Source organism: Gopherus evgoodei, chromosome 1 (genome assembly GCF_007399415.2).
Source record: "Gopherus evgoodei ecotype Sinaloan lineage chromosome 1, rGopEvg1_v1.p, whole genome shotgun sequence".
NCBI lineage: Eukaryota > Metazoa > Chordata > Testudines > Testudinidae > Gopherus > Gopherus evgoodei.
In genome coordinates this window covers 54,216,626-54,234,742 of record NC_044322.1, presented here as the reverse complement: position 1 = coordinate 54,234,742, position 18,117 = coordinate 54,216,626, and the positions used below count along the sequence as shown (strand labels likewise).

Below are 18,117 nucleotides of genomic sequence, written 5' to 3'. Positions count from 1 at the left end.
AGGTTGCCGACCCCTGATTAAAACAAATACATTTGTTTATATTTACAGGAGAGAACATTGCCCACCTCTTATTTACATCACCTGAAAGTTAGAACAGGTGGGTTCTGCTTGATAACAATCCAAAGCAGTGCAGACTGACACCTTCATTTTCATCATTTCAGTCAGATGCCATCAACAGAAAGCTGGTTTTCTCTTTTGGTGGTTCGAGTTCTGTAGTTTCTGCATAGGAGTGTTGCTCCTAAGACTTCCATCAGCACGTTGCACACCTTATCCCTCTGAGATCATGGAAGGCACTTCAGATTCTTAAATCTTAAAGATATTTTTAGAAATCTCATATTGGTACCTATTTTGCCAAATCTGCACTGAAAACATTCTTAAAACAAACATATGCTGAGTCGGCATCCAAGACTGCCATAACACGAAATATATGGCAGAAAGTGGGTAAAACCATGGAGCAGGAGACATACAATTCTCCTCCAAGGAGTTCAGCCACAAGTTTAATTAACACCTTTTTTAAATGAGTGTCATCAGCATGGAAGCATGTCCTCTGGAACAATGATTGAAGCATGAAGAGGAATACAAATGTTTATCATATCTGGCATATAAATACCTTGCAACGCTGGCTATAAAAGTGCCATACAAACCCCTGTTCTCACTTTTAGGTGACGTAAATAAGAAGTGGGCAGCATTATCTCCTGTAAATGTAAACAAATGTATTGGTCTTAATGATTGGCTGAACAAGTACCACCACTGAGTGGACTTGTAGGCTCTAAAAGTTTACATTATTTTGACAGAACTAATGTGTGTTCATTTATTATCTCCTTCCAAAACAGACTCACTTCCCCGCCTCCTCTGAAACAAAGGTCAGTAACAGCTACTGAAGTCAAACCTAACAAGTGGATGAAAACTAAATTTAAATAATACTTATTAAAAATAAAAAATGCTAAGATGAGAAAAGCCACATAGGACGGTATGTCAAGAAATTCACTAGACCTTAAAATAAATGAAACTGCCTTTCCAAGACAATGTCCTACATAAATCTTCAAACCTCTGGTTTAAAAATCTCTGGCAAAGCAGTCTTCAGCAGCTATTTGTTGGTCATCACAGAGAATATACACAAGAAAATAGAAACTGTCATACAGGATCAGATTAGTCTTCCTTCTAGTCTGGTATCCCGCCTCCAACAGTGGACAAGTGCCAAATACTTCAGCGAGAAATACAAGAACCTCATAATGGATAATTATGAAGTAACCTGTTCATAAGGAAAATTTCTTCTTGACTTTCCCTCAGTTAGTGATTGGTTTATATCCCTCATTATCTTTGTATCCACAATAGCAACAGTTGCAAGTGGATACAAGTCTGAAGGGTTGTCACGGAGTCCCCGGGCGATGCCCTGGAACTGCTCCCCACCAAGCCAGTCAGGACTTTGGGGAACCTCCTCTCCCTTGGAGCAGACTTGTTCAGGGCAAGAAGCTCACACAGCTTCACCTCCTGGGTCTCTCCTTGGAGCATTCAGCATCCTCTGCCCCTCCGTGCGCTTCCCACAGCGAGTCCACCCCAGCGGGGTCCTGGGGAAGCCACCGGGTTCTGCACCCCCACTTTGCAGTCAGACGTGACTCTCAGCCAGCCAGTAAACAGAGGTTTATTCGATGACAGGAACAGGGTCTAAAACAGAGCTTGTAGATACAGCGAACCGGACCCCTCAGCTGGGTCCATTCTGGGGGGCAGTGAACCAGACCCCCCAGGTCTGCACTTCACTCGACCCCAGCCAGCTCCAGACTAACAACCCCTCCCAGCCCCTCCTCTCTCCTCAGCCCCTTTCCCAGGCCAGGAGGTCACCTGATCCCTTTGTCTCCAACACCTTCAGCTGGCACCTTTGAAGAGGAGGGGCCCAGACCATCAGTTGCTAGGAGACAGAGTGTCAGGCATTTAGGTGCACTGGCCCTTTGCTCTGCCAGATACTTAAGAACTGCCATGGGGACACTGAGGCACCAATACAGTATTCAGAGAAAACATTAAGAACTTTCCTAGTTCGTCACAAGGGTCTACCAACTATTTCAGCAAGCATCAAAACAGCAAGACGCTGTTCCCAAACGACTCCATCTTTAGTCTCTTATACTTTTTTCCTGTAATGTTCAGCCGCAGTGGTCAGCTACAAAGGACAAGCACTCACCAACTGTGTCTGTGCTTTTCTAATGACCACCCAAAGCAACCCTATATAAAAAGGTTTTCTATCAGCAAAACCCCAGCCAGAGGTTTGGGGGGGAAGATGTCCTTAGAATGAATGCTGAGACCAAATGTCACCGTTAACAATCCTACTCTGAAATAACCTGTTTATGTCAAACCAGCTTTAAATCCAGGTCTCCAACACCACCATTTCCTAGTATTTCACAATATTAGATCCAAAAAATAAGCAAAATTTTTGTTATGAACTGGGCATAAACAATTGCTTTGAAGTTTTGGATAAGAATTAAGATTTACTGAATCTTTAAACATGAATGAATAAGATTTTTAGAGAAGAAATTATGACAAGAAAAAAAATCTAAAAATGAAGATGATAGTTTGTAGTACAGAATATGTATGTCACTGGAGATAGGACCAAATCAAGTTTAGAAACAATGTCCTGGCACAGAATAAAGAACTCAACAACCCTTCCTCTTCCAAAACCAACTTTGTATACAAAAAGCTTGACCCCATCCACACTGACCAGCCAAACTGTTTGGACAGTTACTTGAATCAGTGTCTTTTACACTTGAATTAAATTCTGCCCATAAAATCAAGTTTAATTTGGCAGTAACTAAAATTTGTTTCCATTTTAACTACAATTTTTTCCATCATTTCAGTTGCAAGGGGGATCAAGATTATACAAAGCCAAGGTTAAGTCTTAGGTTAGACTTTTACACTTGAATCAGTGTCTTTTACACTTGAATTGTAACGCAATGAAAGACTCCCACCACTGCAGTATAAACAGAACTGGAGACTATTGTGCCAGCCTGGCCTGTCCCCATCACTAACTAGAATACCTAGAGAATAAGCAACCCTTAAAACTCAACCTCTTTCCCGATGCCACACTAGCAGAGCAGGAGCCAGATTCAGGTGCTTAGTTTGTAAAGTTAGGATGGGAGATGAATATGGTGTTATGGGTTGGGTGGTTGGTTATATTGTGGATTTTGAAGCAGAAGGGGGATGGGTTGGATACTTACAGTTATATGTTCAAAAGCACTTGAGACTTAGGAGTCTAAAGTCATCTCTGCACTATAAACTTAAGTCAACCTATGTCAGGTCCACTTACAGACACCGCAGTAATTACTGCAGTTCACATCCACACTGGCTTTCTTCTGTCAGTGGTGCATGTCCTCACCAGGAGCACTTCCACCAACTGAAAAGGTGCAAGGTGGGTGGGGGGGCTGACAGCCCGGACTTCTGGCTGCCCCCTACTCCTAGCAGGGAACTGAGGAAAGGGGACAGCCCTGCTCTACCTGGAGCCCACCACTGGCGCCAGGCTTTCTGGTCAATTCCATAGCTCCAGTAAGGAGCCATGAAATTGGCTGTTGGTTTTCATTCTTGTCAATGAAAGTAAGGTAGCATCTTCACAGATGCTGCATTACCCTAACTACTCTGACATAATCCTTACACCTCCCATGAAGATGGGGTTATGATGTTGGTATGGTAGGGCACTTATCGGCGGGAGCAAGGCTGCAGTGTGTTCACAGACATAGCTATGCAGTGTAGACCAAGTCACCCAAGCACTTAACATTTAACCCTTTCTGTGCTTCTTCCTTATTCTCCTACCCACTGAAATGCCCCGCTACTTGGCCTTTTCCAAAGGGGCAAAAATCCCAGTAGGATTAAGAAATAAAGACAGCCCTTTTTATATACCCTTGCTTGGGTCAGATCCAGCTTTCCACCTCTGTGTTGGAAAGGAGGAAGTTGACTGAATAGTCCAGGATAAAAAAGATTCATAATCACAGAAAGGAAAATTGCCTGGAGTTATAAGAGTGGTGTAATGGAAGACCCATGTCAATCCAAGTACAGACCAGGATCAGAGACTCCATTGGCTACTTTACTAAACTATCTTAGTGAAGGATAAAAAGCAGGAGTCCATGCTGATATTGTTAGACCTATCAGATCCTTTCAACATTGTTGATTCCTGGTGTTTACTTGCAGGCAAATCCTATTAGGGATAGATAGAACTGCTGTTCAATGGCTCCACTCCTAGATCTGAGAGAAATATTAGCAGACCATTTTGGACAATTTCTCAATTAATGAGAGCACTTTTACATGGGGCTTCCATAGCGCTTCAGATTGTCCCTGCTATTGGAGCATCAAGGGCTGGGGAGCCTGGTCCACTTCCCCTTACCACTTCCGGGCCATGGAACCATCCTTGCCTCCTCTGAGGGCATTACACACTTTGTGGTGGAGTGAAAGTAGAGCTGGGTTTCACCAACCACTCCCCAGATCCAGCTGCCTACTGTCCTTCTCCAAGGCCAGGAGCCCCCACCCCTCCAAAGGAGGGTTTAGGAACCCCCAATACAAAGACATAATAATGGGGACCAGGAAAGCATGCGTTCTAGGTTCACTTCTATTGACTGGTGATGACTGTATATCCTTCAAAACTTTTAACTCAAACATTTTCTCATTTCTGAGTGCTTGCACTTCGCAACCAGTATAGCATGCTTTTACCAAAGCTTTTGGCCATAACTAAAGAGAACATGAAGAAGTAAAAATTACTTTTTTTTTTATATACACCAAGTGAGGTTATATATGGCATGTGTTGATAAGGTCTGTACATCAACCTAACTTTGAAATTTCTGTCTTTATGTAACAAATCTAAATGCTTATTGTACAAACATTTATATTTTAATACTCACACTTAAAAGCTCTAATATATTAACTACGTATAATTACTAAGAGTAAATGAGTAAAAATTATGTGTCCAACAGAAAATATCATACCTGACAGACTCATGTGGAAAATGCATGGATAAGGAATTTCTATGCCCTCCAAAGAGTTTCTAGACAGTGTTCTCTGCAGAATTTAAAGGGTGAGTCTGTTCTAAGAGTGACTAGAAGAGTTATTACAGGATTCCATATTCATTGTCTCATTGGATTTCCATATCCAATTCCTTCAATTTGCTAACAGATATTTTTTTTAACTGCCAGCCTCACTAACTCATCCTAGGCTCCATCAGTCAAGCTGTATTCTTTCCATCTCATGGATCCCCAGTAATAAAGATTTTATTAGACCAAATTCTGGCTACAGATTTGTTTATTCAGTCTAAGGCAGGGTTTCTCAAATAGGGGTCACCACTTGTGTGGAGAAAGCCCCTGGTGGTCTGGGCCTGTGTGTTTACCTGCCCCATCCGCGGGTCCGGCCGATCGCGGCTCCCACTGGCCACAGACTGCTGCTCGGAGCCAATGGGAGCTGCTGGAAGCAGCGTGGGCCGAGGGACTTACTGGCCGCCGCTTCCAGCAGCTCCCACTGGCCCATTGGAGCTGTGATCAGCCGGACCTGAGGACAGAGCAGGTAAACATACATGCCCAGCCCACCATGGCTTTTTCCTACACAAGCGGCAACCCCTGTTTGAAAAACCCTGATCTAAGGGCTTGTCTACACTACCCACCGGATCGATATACTATATTATCCAGTGGGGGTCAATTTATCACATCTAGTATAGATGCGATAAATCAACCACTGAGTCCTCTCTCGTCGACTCCGGTACTCCACCAGAATGAGGAGCGCAAGTGGAGTCGACAGGAGAGCATCAGCTGTTGACTTACCACAGTGAAGACACTGTGGTAAGTAGATCTAAGTATGTTGATTTCAACTATGCTATTCACGTAGCTGAAGTTGCATATCTTAGATCGACCCTGTGCGGTAGCGTAGACAAGCCCTTACTGTATTGAGACTATGCTTTCAGAGGCCACCCATCAATCCCACACTAGGTATCTAGGTACTTGTATGACACTTGGAACTGTAGTATCTGAGCATCTCACAATTACTGTGTTTATCCTCTATACCTCATAGGGGCATTATGAAGTACTATTATAACATTTTATAGATGGGTACCTGAGGCACAGAAAGATTGTGAATTGTCCAAGGGATGTTTATAGCAAAGCAGGAATGAAATTTAGGTCTCCAGAGTCCCAGTCCACAAGCTGAACTACAAGGCCAGCCTTCCTCCATGGTATCACAGTAATATCTGATCTCCATTGGACTTCAGATTATGCCCATTGCAGACTAAAGGATTACACAGGTGCTGAAGGCATAATCAGGACCATGAAAACATTACTACTGGTGAAGACATACAAGATTTTCAAATTATTTTTTTCTGTCAAATCCCAACAAATTAAACAAATGATTATCAGTTACTGAGTATGGAACCCAACAATTATTTTTTATTAATTTTGAGTAAATCCATACAGCAAAGCTTCCATATTTTCTTTAAAAGTATAACCTTTGAAATCTTGCTGCAAAGACAGTCTATCATATACTAACCAACCCTGCATGCAGATGGCAACATAACTATAAGTAGTGTTAACTTCCACCAATTATCTCAGAGAACCATTTGTTCAGTAGTTTGATAATCACCAGTGTAAAAAAGCATGGACACAGAATTGCAGTTCAAGTCACTATCAAAAATAGCCACAGAAGTGATGGAATATGGGGAAATAAATTTTCAGTGAAAGGTGAGTGATTCAATGAGAAATGCTCAAATGACTTGACTCATGTAATACAAATGTCTGTGCAACATATAGGTGGTATTTTGTGCTTGCTGTACTTTAGTAGCCACACTGTACTTGCATCAGAAGTTTCAAAATGGTTGGGAAAGTTTACTTGACCTGAAAGAGTAGGCATGTGATCCCAGAACCCTAGCCACATTAACTGGGGGAATTAGACCAATACCTGCTGAGGTAGAGCCAGCAGCTCCAAAAAGCGCAGAGACTTCCCCCTAACAGCATTAAGGTGTGGAAAAACCCAGCCAGAGCCCATTTCTCTCCCCCAGCCTGTACCTTATACTGTTATTACAGTAGCTCTGAGTAACCCCAATCAAGTATCAGAGTCCCACGGTGCTAAGCATGCCAGAGACAAGTAACCTAGAACAACAGTTCTCAACAAGGGGTCTAAGGCCCCCTGGTAGGCTGCGAGGAGGTTTCAGAGGGTCTGCCAAGCAGGAGCAGCATTAATCTCCTTGGGGCACAGAGCAGAAAGCCAAAACCTCACCTCCCCCAGCTCACCTAGGCCTGAAGCCAAAGTTTGAGCAGCTTAGCTATGCAGGGTCCCCTGTGGCATGGGGCCCTGGGCAATTGCCCTGCTTACTACCCCCTAATGCCAGCCCTGGTTTTTATATGCAGAAAGCCAGTTGTTGTGGCATAGATAGGCTGTGGAGTTTATAACATGTTGAGGGGTCCTCAAACAAAAAGGTTGAGAACCCTTGACCTAGAAAACTACTGCCCCAGACAACTTCCCTTCCCGTCATTCTCACCCCACTCCTGGCCTCACAACACCAACAAACAAAATTAAGCAAGAAAAAAAAAATGAAGACAACATGTGTCCATCACCCTAACCATTTTACCTGTCTGCTGCATCTTCTCTTATGCTCTTTTTAGAATGTACGTGCTTTAGGATAAGGACTTTGTCATCCTAGGAATTTGTGATAGTTGCTGTAGAATTATGATTAGCACCTTTTATGACTACTGTAATAATAATGGTTCAACAGTTTTTGGTCCTGAAAGAAAATACCAAATCTGAAGATTTCCCCAAACTAATTTTGACAACTCTAGCACCCTTTTTCTGCTGGGAGACAATGAAGTTAGAGATTAATTTTTTTTATACTTAATAAGAGGCATTCCAGATGGTAGAGGCAGTAGCTGCTAAAGTTGTTAGAATTGAATGGGTAATGAAGAGGAAAGCAAGAGTATGTGGAATGAGACTTAAAGATGAATATTGTATGACCAGCCAGCAAATACTAAGTATTTAGAAGCAAATGCTAAGTATTACTAGAAACTTCAAGTTTCCATCCTTTCCAGAGTTATATAGTATGCTTTTTTAGACTATAGCTATTAGACCTTATAATTGTCACTACTCTACCAAGGATTAGTCAGTCACTGGTCAAGAATTTGACATAGTCAATCCCATACTTCAACTAATTCCATGCAGTTCACAACATTGCAGGTTATGAGGGGCTGTTTCCATTTCCAATTTACCTGAAAATGCTCGCTTGTAGCTTCAGAAAAAAAATGACATTCAAAGATTTTACTCCACCAAATCTAGAAAAGTTGTATTTAAATATACTGAAAAAGTTATGTTCACATGATGGGATTTTTTTGTAATGTTTTTAATCAAAGATAGTATAGTAGATTTGACTTCCATGACGTTTGTCATTTTAGTTTAGCAGAAAAGTTAAACATTTTCCACTACGTTCTATTATCTGTTTTGTGAGATAGACTAGAACTGGGTGAATTATTCCAGAGAAGCAGCTCCTGAAGAGCTATCCTTCAGTAGCTTCTCGCTCTCTTCCAGCTCCATGCTTTCAAAATACAAGTATATTCGTGTCTAGCCATTCCTCAAAAAGCTACCCTGAAGACTGGAGTCAAGGGAGACAGAACAGACCGGAGTATGTTTGGAGATGCACTCTACATAGGACTAAAAATTTTAAATCCATTTGAAAACTGGAACAGAATGGGCATAGAAGGGCAACCACTCATTTGACAATTTGTCCTAGAGAAAGCACATGACACCTGTGCTCTGGGATCTACACTGGTTACCCTGGGAACATGAGACAGGCGCTCTCTCCGAGGATGTACTGTATCAGATGAAGTAACAATGCTACATTCCCCTCAACATAACAGAGACCAGATCTTGGAACACCCTCCTTCCATAGGTCCAAAATAGTAACAATTTGCTTTTATGGCTCGCTTCCCATTTGATTCATCTGGCCTTTGAGAAGAATCAGGGGCAAGTGAAAAGCACGAGCCAATGTGTGGGAGTGCTATTATATGGAAAACTGGTAGCAATACTTATCCGCTTAACACTTTCCATTATAAAATACTCTTACAACCTTTTTTAGAAGCTCTAACATAGGGGTCGGCAACCTTTCGGAAGTGCTGTGCCGAGTTTTCATTTATTCACTCTAATTTAAGGTTTCACATGCCAGTAATACATTTTAAACTTTTTAGAAGGCCTCTGTCTATAAGTCTATAATATATAACTAAACTATTGCTGTATATAAAGTAAATAAGGTTTTTAAAATGTTTAAGAAGCTTCATTTAAAATTTTAAAATGCAGAGCCCCCGGGACTGGTTGTCAGGACTTAAGCAGCCTGAGTGCCACTGAAAATCAGCTCGTGTGCTGCCTTCGGCACACTTGCAAGAGGTTGCCTATCCCTGCTCTAACATCTCCACTGCTTCCAGAAGGCTTTTGATATTTGGCAGAGAAAGAGGCCCACATCTAGAGACATACCTTTCATTTACTGAATGAAATTCTGTTCAGATTTGGCTGACTAATAAGGTGTAAAAAAAAAAAAAACACTGCCCCTATCAGCCAGAAAATTTTGGCAGCATGCCAACATAACTGAACATGAGCAAACATTCTAAAGATCAGGGCCATACAGCTGCCAAAGCTGCAGCAAACACTACACTGAGAACACCTGGAAACCACCAGAGCAATAAAAACAATGGCAGAGAGAGAGATTCACAGAAATGTAGGGCTTGAAGGGATAACAGGTCATCTGGTCCACACCCTTGCACTGAGGAAGGACTAAGTATCATCCAGAACAGTGGTTCCCAACTAGGGATCTGAGGCCCCCTGGGGGGCCACAAGCAGGTTTCAGTGCAGCTGCTGAATAGGGCCAGCATTAGACTCGCTCCAGGGCAGAAAGCCAAGGCCCTGCCATATGGGGTTGAAGACCATGCCCTGAGCCCCACCACCCATGGTTGAAGCTGAAGCCTGAATAATCCAGCTTTGGGGGGGGGGGGGGGCACCTGTGGCATGAAGCCAGCCCCGGGTGGAGCCTTCCCAAAAGGGGGGGGGTGGGGGGAGGCTAGGGACCCTGCCCCTTCTGCCTAAGGCCCCACACCCTGCCAAGCCAGAGCGGCCCAGGAGCCACAGACCCTTCACCTGCCACAGGAGCGGGTGGGGGGGAGCGCAGAGGAAGAGAGGGAAGGGAGGGAGAAAGAGGCTGAAAGCAGCCCCTGGCCTGGGTCCCTGCCCCTGGGCCCCCGCCCAGGACAGATGGAGGGTTTGCAGCTCCCCAAAGCTGCCTGCAAGTCTCTTACCCCAACCAGCTCCGGCTGGGGGATGGGGCCTCGGAGCCAGAGCCTAGCCATAAGAGCCCCGCAGCCAGGCAGTTGAGAGGAGATGCAGACCCTCCACCTGCCCTGGGTGTGGGCAGGGGACAGGGGAGGTAAGGGTGGAGACATGGGCCAGGGGCTGCTCTTTGCCCCTGGGCAGGCAGAGGGTCTGCAGCACAGCACACACAAACACACCCCTGCTGCCCATGCTCCAGCTGCAGGCCTGGCCGGGGGAGGGGTGGGGCCTCCAGGGGAAGAGGAAGGATGGGGGTGAAAAGTGGACAGGACAGACCCATGCACTTTCAAAAAGTGGGAGGACCATGGTACCCTGCCTCCCCGCCTCATTCTGACACCAATGCATGAGGCCCCAGGCAATTGTCCTGCTTGCTACCCCCCAAACGCAGGCCCTGGTTTTCATATGTAGGAAACCAGGTGGGCCATGGAGTTTTTATAGCATGTATGCGGTGGGGCGGGGGGAAGAGATGGCTCAGAAAGAAAGGTTGAGAAGCCCTGATCTAGACCATCCCCGACAAGTGTTTGTCACTGGAGGTTTTTTAAGAACAGGTTTGAGAGACATTCCACAACTTCCCTTGGTAACCTGTTACAGTGCTTAACTACTCTAGGGTACACTCCCATGCCCCTGGAATCTAGCCTTTTCTTGGGAACACTGTATGAAAAAGGAACTCCCTGAACTCCAGGTAGGGGGGAGAGAGTGCTGGGTTGGGCACCTCTGTAAGTCCCAAATGCAGCCATACCAATCTCTTCCTGCTCATTCCTACAGTCTCAGGACATAAACACCAGCAGCTCATTCCCCTCCCTGGGAAAGTAGCCATCTCCTGCTACCATCTAATGTAGCCAGTCATGTAGCTCAAATGGTAGAAAGCTGTGCTGCATGGCAGAAGATTCAGGGTTCAAATGCTTCTGATTCATGACTTGGGGTATTACAGTTGTATATGAGAAAGGTAGAGGCATTTTAAAAATTTCTGAAATTACACAAATTTAGGTTGCAAAGTCAAGCTCTCAAAAGTTAGGAAATGCCTTAAATAGTTGCCTATGCACCCTTAATTCTGGCCTCTTATGTAATGCTTTGTAAGAGTTTTAATTACATGATCACATACTTTTTCCCCACTTCACATACAGTGTGCAGGACAACACACAAGGGTGCATGGGCAACCTTGCAGATCATGCATTTCCTGACTTCGGGGTAGAAGGGGTTGTTTTGGTTTTTTTACTTTGCAACCTACATAACTTTAACGTTTTTCTTTTTTGTAGGTTATTTTATTTATGACTGCTTGCTGGTAGAGGGGTAAGCTGACTGAAATGGTGTGATCTGTAATTTTAAATAACTGGCAGGACACCATGAGTCTGTGCATGGGTGCTATTTATGGCTCTAAACAAAAATATGAGTGTAACAGACCAGAACCAGGCAAGTAGTCAAGGGAGGGCAGGAAAGGGGTGACAAGAGTGAGGGATGGTGGGACAGGATAGGGTTGAGGGAACAGGTGTAGAGGTTGCAGGTAGACAGCAAATTAGAAACCTCAACATCAAATTGCATTTTTTTTTAAAGTCAGTTTAGTTGCAATGTCAGTGTCAACTTGATTTTTTATAACTGCTTTTCTAAATTAAAAGGTTTGATTATACTTTATTTCACAGTTTGTACTTTATTTTTTACTTTGTTAGTACAAGGCCTGGCCTACACTTAAAACTTAGGTCAACTTAAGTAAGCCCCAACATAAAAACAGCTAGGTCGAAGGAAGAATTCTTCTGTCAACCTAGCTACTGCCTCTAAGGGGATGGATATAAAAATTTTATTGAAGTTAATATTTAAAATAGAATTTACACAAGTAAGAGGGAAGGTACTGTACATCTGGGGAAAGGATTGAGTTATGATGGATTACAATTATCCATTACAAGATTCACGAGATACATTAATAGTACATAAAGAGCATAGACCCAGATTGGGGTGTGGGAGTTTTTAAGACATCGGTGGATAAGTGGGCTCAGGTACACCACTCACAGAATGTATTTAGAGTCCAAGGCCTTGGCTACACTTGAGAGTTACAGCGTTGTAACTCACTCCTTGGCCACACTGGCAAGGCACATACAGCACTGTATCTCCCTGGCTACAGCGCTGGTTGTACTCCACCTCCACGGGAGGAATAAAGAGAATAGCACTGCTCCTGCAGCACTGGGATGCCAGCGTAAACAGAGAATAATCTTACTACGCTGTAACTGACCTTCGGAACCTTCCCATAATCCTAAGTAAAGAAAGATCACTCTTTGTTTTGTTGTGAACTAGGGGCTCAGGGACCTGTTTATCAAAAAAACAAACACAGCTCCTGTTTGCTGTGAATGAGCTCCCTTTGGAACGCCCACAGCTAGTGTTTGCTTGAAGAGAGGGGAAGGAAGGGGCTTGAAAAGAGAAGCAGTGTGGCATACCGGGGGGGGAGGGGGGGGTGGGGGGGATCCATTTCGGGGAGACTGCTTATCTGGTCTGTGAGGAAAAAAAACAAAGGCTATTTGCTTTCAGTGAACAGGTCGGAACTTGCAAGGCAGCTGCTGACAGAGTGTCGGCTCCAAAACTCCACTCTCTCTCCCCACCACGCTCCCTGTCACACTCCACCCCACCCCCTCTTTTGAAAAGCACCCTGCAGCCATTTGAATGCTGGGGTAGCTGCCCATAATGCTTCGCGCCCAATGCCACTGCAGATGCTGCAAATGTGGCCACGACAGTGCGCTGGTAGCTGTCAGTGTGGCCAGACTGCAGTGCTTTCCCTACTCAGCTGTACGAAGACAGGTTTAACTCCCAGCGCTGTACAGCTGCAAGTGTAGCCATACCCAAAGTCAGTAACAGTGCAGCAAATAAGTACATGGGTGGGGTGCATCCCTTGGTTTGTCAGGGAAGGAAGTGGGTTGTCTCCCTGACCAGCGGTCTTAATTACTCAACTTGGTACTGACTGAAGAAAAACAGCTTCTATTGCTGTAACATGTGTCTACACCAGCGCAGAGTAGCTGCAGTGCTGCATCTGTAATGCTTGTAGTGTAGACATGCCCTAAGTGGTTTTGTCCCTTTACAGGATATACCCAGTTTAAATAGCAAACTTTAAAACTCCATAAAAGGCTTACACAACTTCAGTGTTGCATAACTGTAAGCTCTCACAGGCAGGGCCTATGCATATTGAGAAACTAAAAATCAGTCTTTTCCTATAGATTTTAAAACTGCAAAGAATGTTTTAAAAGTACAAACTGAGCTGTGAAATAACAATTAAGGCTTTTCATTGTTTATAAAACAAAACATAAGCTAATTTCATGATTACAATTTGGTGTTAGACTATTACTATTCCATTTTTCAGAAGGACCACCTTTGAGATATTAACAACACTACACAGGTTGAAATTCTGATCCCCTGGGCATAGATTAAGTAGACTGGCTGGCTGTGTATGCGGGCAACCAGCACAGGGATAGGGAGACAATTCTTCCTCAAGTCTGGAACCAGGGCAGTCCAGTGGCCCATCCTTTGCAGTCAGTGGACTGTACAGTTCATGAATCCACTGGCCACCCAATTGCTCACCAAGATACCACTTTCTTTTCTCCTACAGAGGAAGTACTACAAAACTTGGCTCTGAGGTACACAAGATACCACAAAGTCCCACTATGCTCTCTTTCAAAGACCTAGCCCTGCATTACAAGAGAACTAGCCTTTTTGCATATAGAAGGATTCTTCCCTTAAAAAAAATATAAGGACCACTCAGGTTATAACAAGAAAAGGTTGTTACAGCATAGCAGACCCAACAGTGAAAATGTTAATTACAACTTAAGAAAAGAATAAGTAGATTGGTTTGCCAGAACATTTTGTACTTGACCAAAAGTGATTTTATAATATTCAATAATATTAGTTGAATAGAAGCTAAAGGAAGATGATTACTTAAACAATGTACTCTACATTAATTCAACCCTGGTTAGCAGAAAGAAGTCAGTAACCATAATCAAACAACAGATGATAAATTGCTATGGAGCATTTTGGTCAACAGTTTAGATCATGCTTTTAGTAGATATTCTTTACTTAAGTTATTTACAGAAATGAACATTAATTTTTTTTTAAGAGTATCTCCTATAATAGAAGAACACCTCTGTTGTGGTACAAGTGCCAAAGCACAAATAATTCTCAAACCATATCAGTTACCAGATCCACAATCTTACAGGAGGCAACTGCTTTGTAGAGCCCCCTTTGTGGTACTATTTTTAATCCCTTTCCCACTATAACAGCAGGTCCTGCAGGATCCCTGTCCTACTGCGGGGCTCTACAGTAGTCCCATACAGAGCTCTATTGCTTTGCCCAGTATAGCATATATTTTATTAAATCAGTGGAACATTCCTGTCAAAAACAGTATCTTTTATTCAGAAACAGCTCAATCCATTAGTATCACCAGATGGTAAGTACATAACGTTTTGGGGCAAAACAAGGAATATTCTTCTAAAATAATCTCCTGGATATTCTGGCAGCCTAATAGCTAGCTAGGTAAAGCTATTAAAAAGGATACTGCTACTGTTTACTTCAAGATGGGTACTCTGGACAGCCAGAAAAAGGATTACCACCAAAGTTACTGTAATACGGATTTTAAAAAAAGCCGTATGTTTTTTGATTTTGATTCTTTTTTCTATCAGATTCTAAGATTCATTTAACACACACTTCTAACCTTAAATTAATTGGGTCAATGTGCAACTTCTATATACTTCTATACTTTTCCTTTCAAGAAGAACATTTTTGAGGAATGGGCATCAATGCTAATCTGAAATAGGTTTCCTTACCAGGTTTAAGCTAAGCACCCTTTTTCTTAGCATGGATGCACCCTTCGGCTCAACATGTGCTAAGCAGTGTGACCCATCACCTTGTATAGACATGCTCTGAAGCATCTTACTTTCCAGGTAGGGTGACCAGACAGCAAATGTGAAAAATCAGGATGAGGGTGGGAGGTAATAGGAGCCTATATAAGAAAAGGACCCCAAAATCAGGACTGTCCCTAAAATTGGGACATCTTGTCACTCTATACACAGGGAAATTGCGTTCCGCATAGAGAAAGCAGAATTATTCCACAACAGCTATTCTGGTATAACTCCCCTGATCATATTTTGAAATGATTATGCTTCCAAAGCAGAGTAATTAACAAGAACAGAGTGTCCACATGAGGGAGTTACTCCACTATAGCTATTCTAGTATAACTATTCCCATGCCTGCCAATTTCCCCATACAGACAAGCCCTTAAATCCCCTCAGCTCAGTAGTCACCAGTTTCAAACATCTGCATATCAGGCAGTTTAGATGACAGATCAGATTATGCTATGTGGGGACCCTCGGTTTGTCCCTGCTTTTATCTTCAACCTGTTAGGCCAATGGATGGGAAGGCAGAAGCTTAAGTTCAGCACTGCTACAATAAAGCCAGTATTTGCAATAGGGAGAAAGAAAGAAAAGGACAGAGGGAGAGGCAAACAAAAAAAATACAGACTGAGACTGAAAATGAAGGGGAAAAAAAACAGAAGATAGAAGCCAATTACTTGGGGTAAGGGTGGGACATATTTCGCTAATCCAATTATCACTGTTAAATTGTCTCCCAAAATGGAGAGAGAAAACCTTTCTGTAAAAAGATTGCATTCTCCATAGAAAGCGCTGTGTGTGCAAGGGAGATTTACCACCACCAACCTGAACAGAAATTAAGATAAGACTAGTTTACATTGTGAATGCCATCTTTACAAAGACATGGCTCCTGTTAAACTAAGTCTGCGAACTGTCTCCACCCAAACAATAGTAGTAAAGGTGTGAATTCTGCTCCAACTCAAAATTTACCTTAAAAGGGTGTACATTCAAAGTCTATTTTGGATTATTTAAAAGTTATAATCAAACATAGCAACATAATTGAGGAACACTCTCAAATGGGGTCAAAACACATTGACAGTATATTTAGGCACACCATTCCCTTTTTCATCGTAGATTAGCTTTCACTTCAGAGAGATTTTTTCCTCATTATTTTAGCTAGAAAATGACAGACATCAGCCCCTCCGAATTTCTCTTTTCCATAGTGGTTACAATGAAAGATGCCCACAGTACTTAAGGGAGTGGAGTCAAAATACCTAAACAATCCCCTTGGGGATTCAGTTACCTTTGTAAAAGAGACAGCATTTCAGATTTGGAGAGTGGATTAAGGAAAGCTATCCCTCTATGCTGCTTGATGTAAGTAGATAGAGACTCTTAGCAGATCTACACCGCTAAGCTACTGCCCTCATTTCAAGAACCGTCTCGTGTCATTTTAAAGACTGGAGAATTTAAGCAAGAATTGGTAGCGAAAACCAGCGACCATCACAGTGTGCGTGATAAAAAAAAGCTCAACTGAGTGTGGGAGCGGCCCTTGCAGTTTCGCCACTGGCCCCTATAGCCCGGCCTAGGCAGGCCTACAACATTTAAGAGAGAAATAGGTGGCCGCCTTTAGCACCAGCGCCGACATGCGAGGGACCTGCGGCGGGGTGTTTGGGGGAAGGGGTGTTACTGCCCGAAAGGGTGACACAAAAGGCAGCCGGCCCCATTGTCCAGCCCATGCAGGCGCCGCCGATCCCTCCGAGCATCAGGCAGGGAGACGAGGAGGCAGCTGGTTAGCCGGGCGAGGAGGGGGCCACACGGACACTGGCGCATCCCGCCGCCCAGGCAGGCCCAGCCCCACACGCAGCCCCATGTGGAACAAGCCGGGGCGGGGAGCGGCGCGATCGAGCCCCCAGCCAGGCAGCCCCCCACCTGCACCTATCTCAGCCCCGCCATGGGAGGCTGCAGGCCCGCGGCGAGGGCAGGCGGTCGGCCGGCCGCGCACCCCCTGCTGGGCTCCCTGCTCCCTCCCCAGGCCGCGCCCGCATGACGGAGAAGAAAAACCCGGCGGCATTTTCCTTGCGCCGCCGCCGAGCCCCCGGCGGCCGCTGTCCCCGCCGGGCCCGACAGCCGCCCAGCTCGGATCGGGGTGCGGGCCCCTCCCCTCGAGCCCGCCCGGGGCGGAGGAGGGGGAGGAGAAGGAGGCGGCGGCCGAGCTCAGCCCCGGCGGGAGCGGGAGCGGGACCCGCCGGCCCGGCCCGGCCCGGCCTCACCTCCACGTCGCGGCCCTTGTTCTTGAAGCTCTTGATGCGGTGGTTCTCCAGGCCCGCGGCGGCGGCGGCGTTCTCGGCCATGGCTGCTCCGGCGGCGGCTCCCAGCTACTGCGAGGCGGCTCCGGCGGCGCTGGGGAGGGGGGGAGAGGGACGTTCAGTGACGAGCGCGAGGAGGGGGGGGATGGAAAGCAGGGGCACGCGCCGTTGCTGAGTGACGAAGAGCGCGGCACGTGATACTATAGAACACACCCCCTCTGCTTCAGGCCCGGCGCCGCCGCCGCTGCTTGCCGTTCCTTCCTTATGCTAATTTGAGGGACGCCTAATTTGCATAACATGGAAGCCATTGCAGTAGCGAGATGCGGAGACTACAGGCTCCGGCATGCAATGCGGTTTGGGGTCTCGCGACTGTACGCCGCGTTGCGCTGTGGGTCTTGTAGTCTCTGTGAGCCGCATTGTGACGCGCTGTGGGTCGCCCAGTCCGCTTTGCCGGCGGAACGCACAGAGGACGGTGTGCGTGATGGTCTTCTAGGGAGGTGGTGCCCCTGCCAATGCCAGGGTTTTGTAGCACGTGCAAGTGGAGAAGGGGTGCTGAGAGCTATTGACCCAAATTAGAAACCTTGTATATGATGGTACCACTTCAAGCCAGTGGGTATGGCAGCACCTTGGTACTTCTAGTTCCAGCATCCAGGCAGCATGTCTAGATG

At 44.9% G+C, this 18,117-nt stretch overlaps 1 protein-coding gene across 2 annotated transcripts in view; it reads right to left on the bottom strand.

The window, feature by feature from the left end:
• The window catches only part of KPNA3 (karyopherin subunit alpha 3), an 87,570-nt gene extending 69,956 nt beyond the window's left edge, over positions 1-17,614 (bottom strand). The window contains exon 1 of one of the 2 annotated variants that reach the window (XM_030564657.1): positions 17,414-17,614. In XM_030564657.1, the coding sequence (XP_030420517.1) occupies positions 17,414-17,494 (81 nt within the window). In that variant the 5' untranslated portion in view covers positions 17,495-17,614. The remainder of the gene's footprint in view (positions 1-17,413) is intronic. The other variant, XM_030564668.1, reaches the window with a different exon arrangement.
• Between the last annotated feature and the right edge of the window lie 503 nt (positions 17,615-18,117).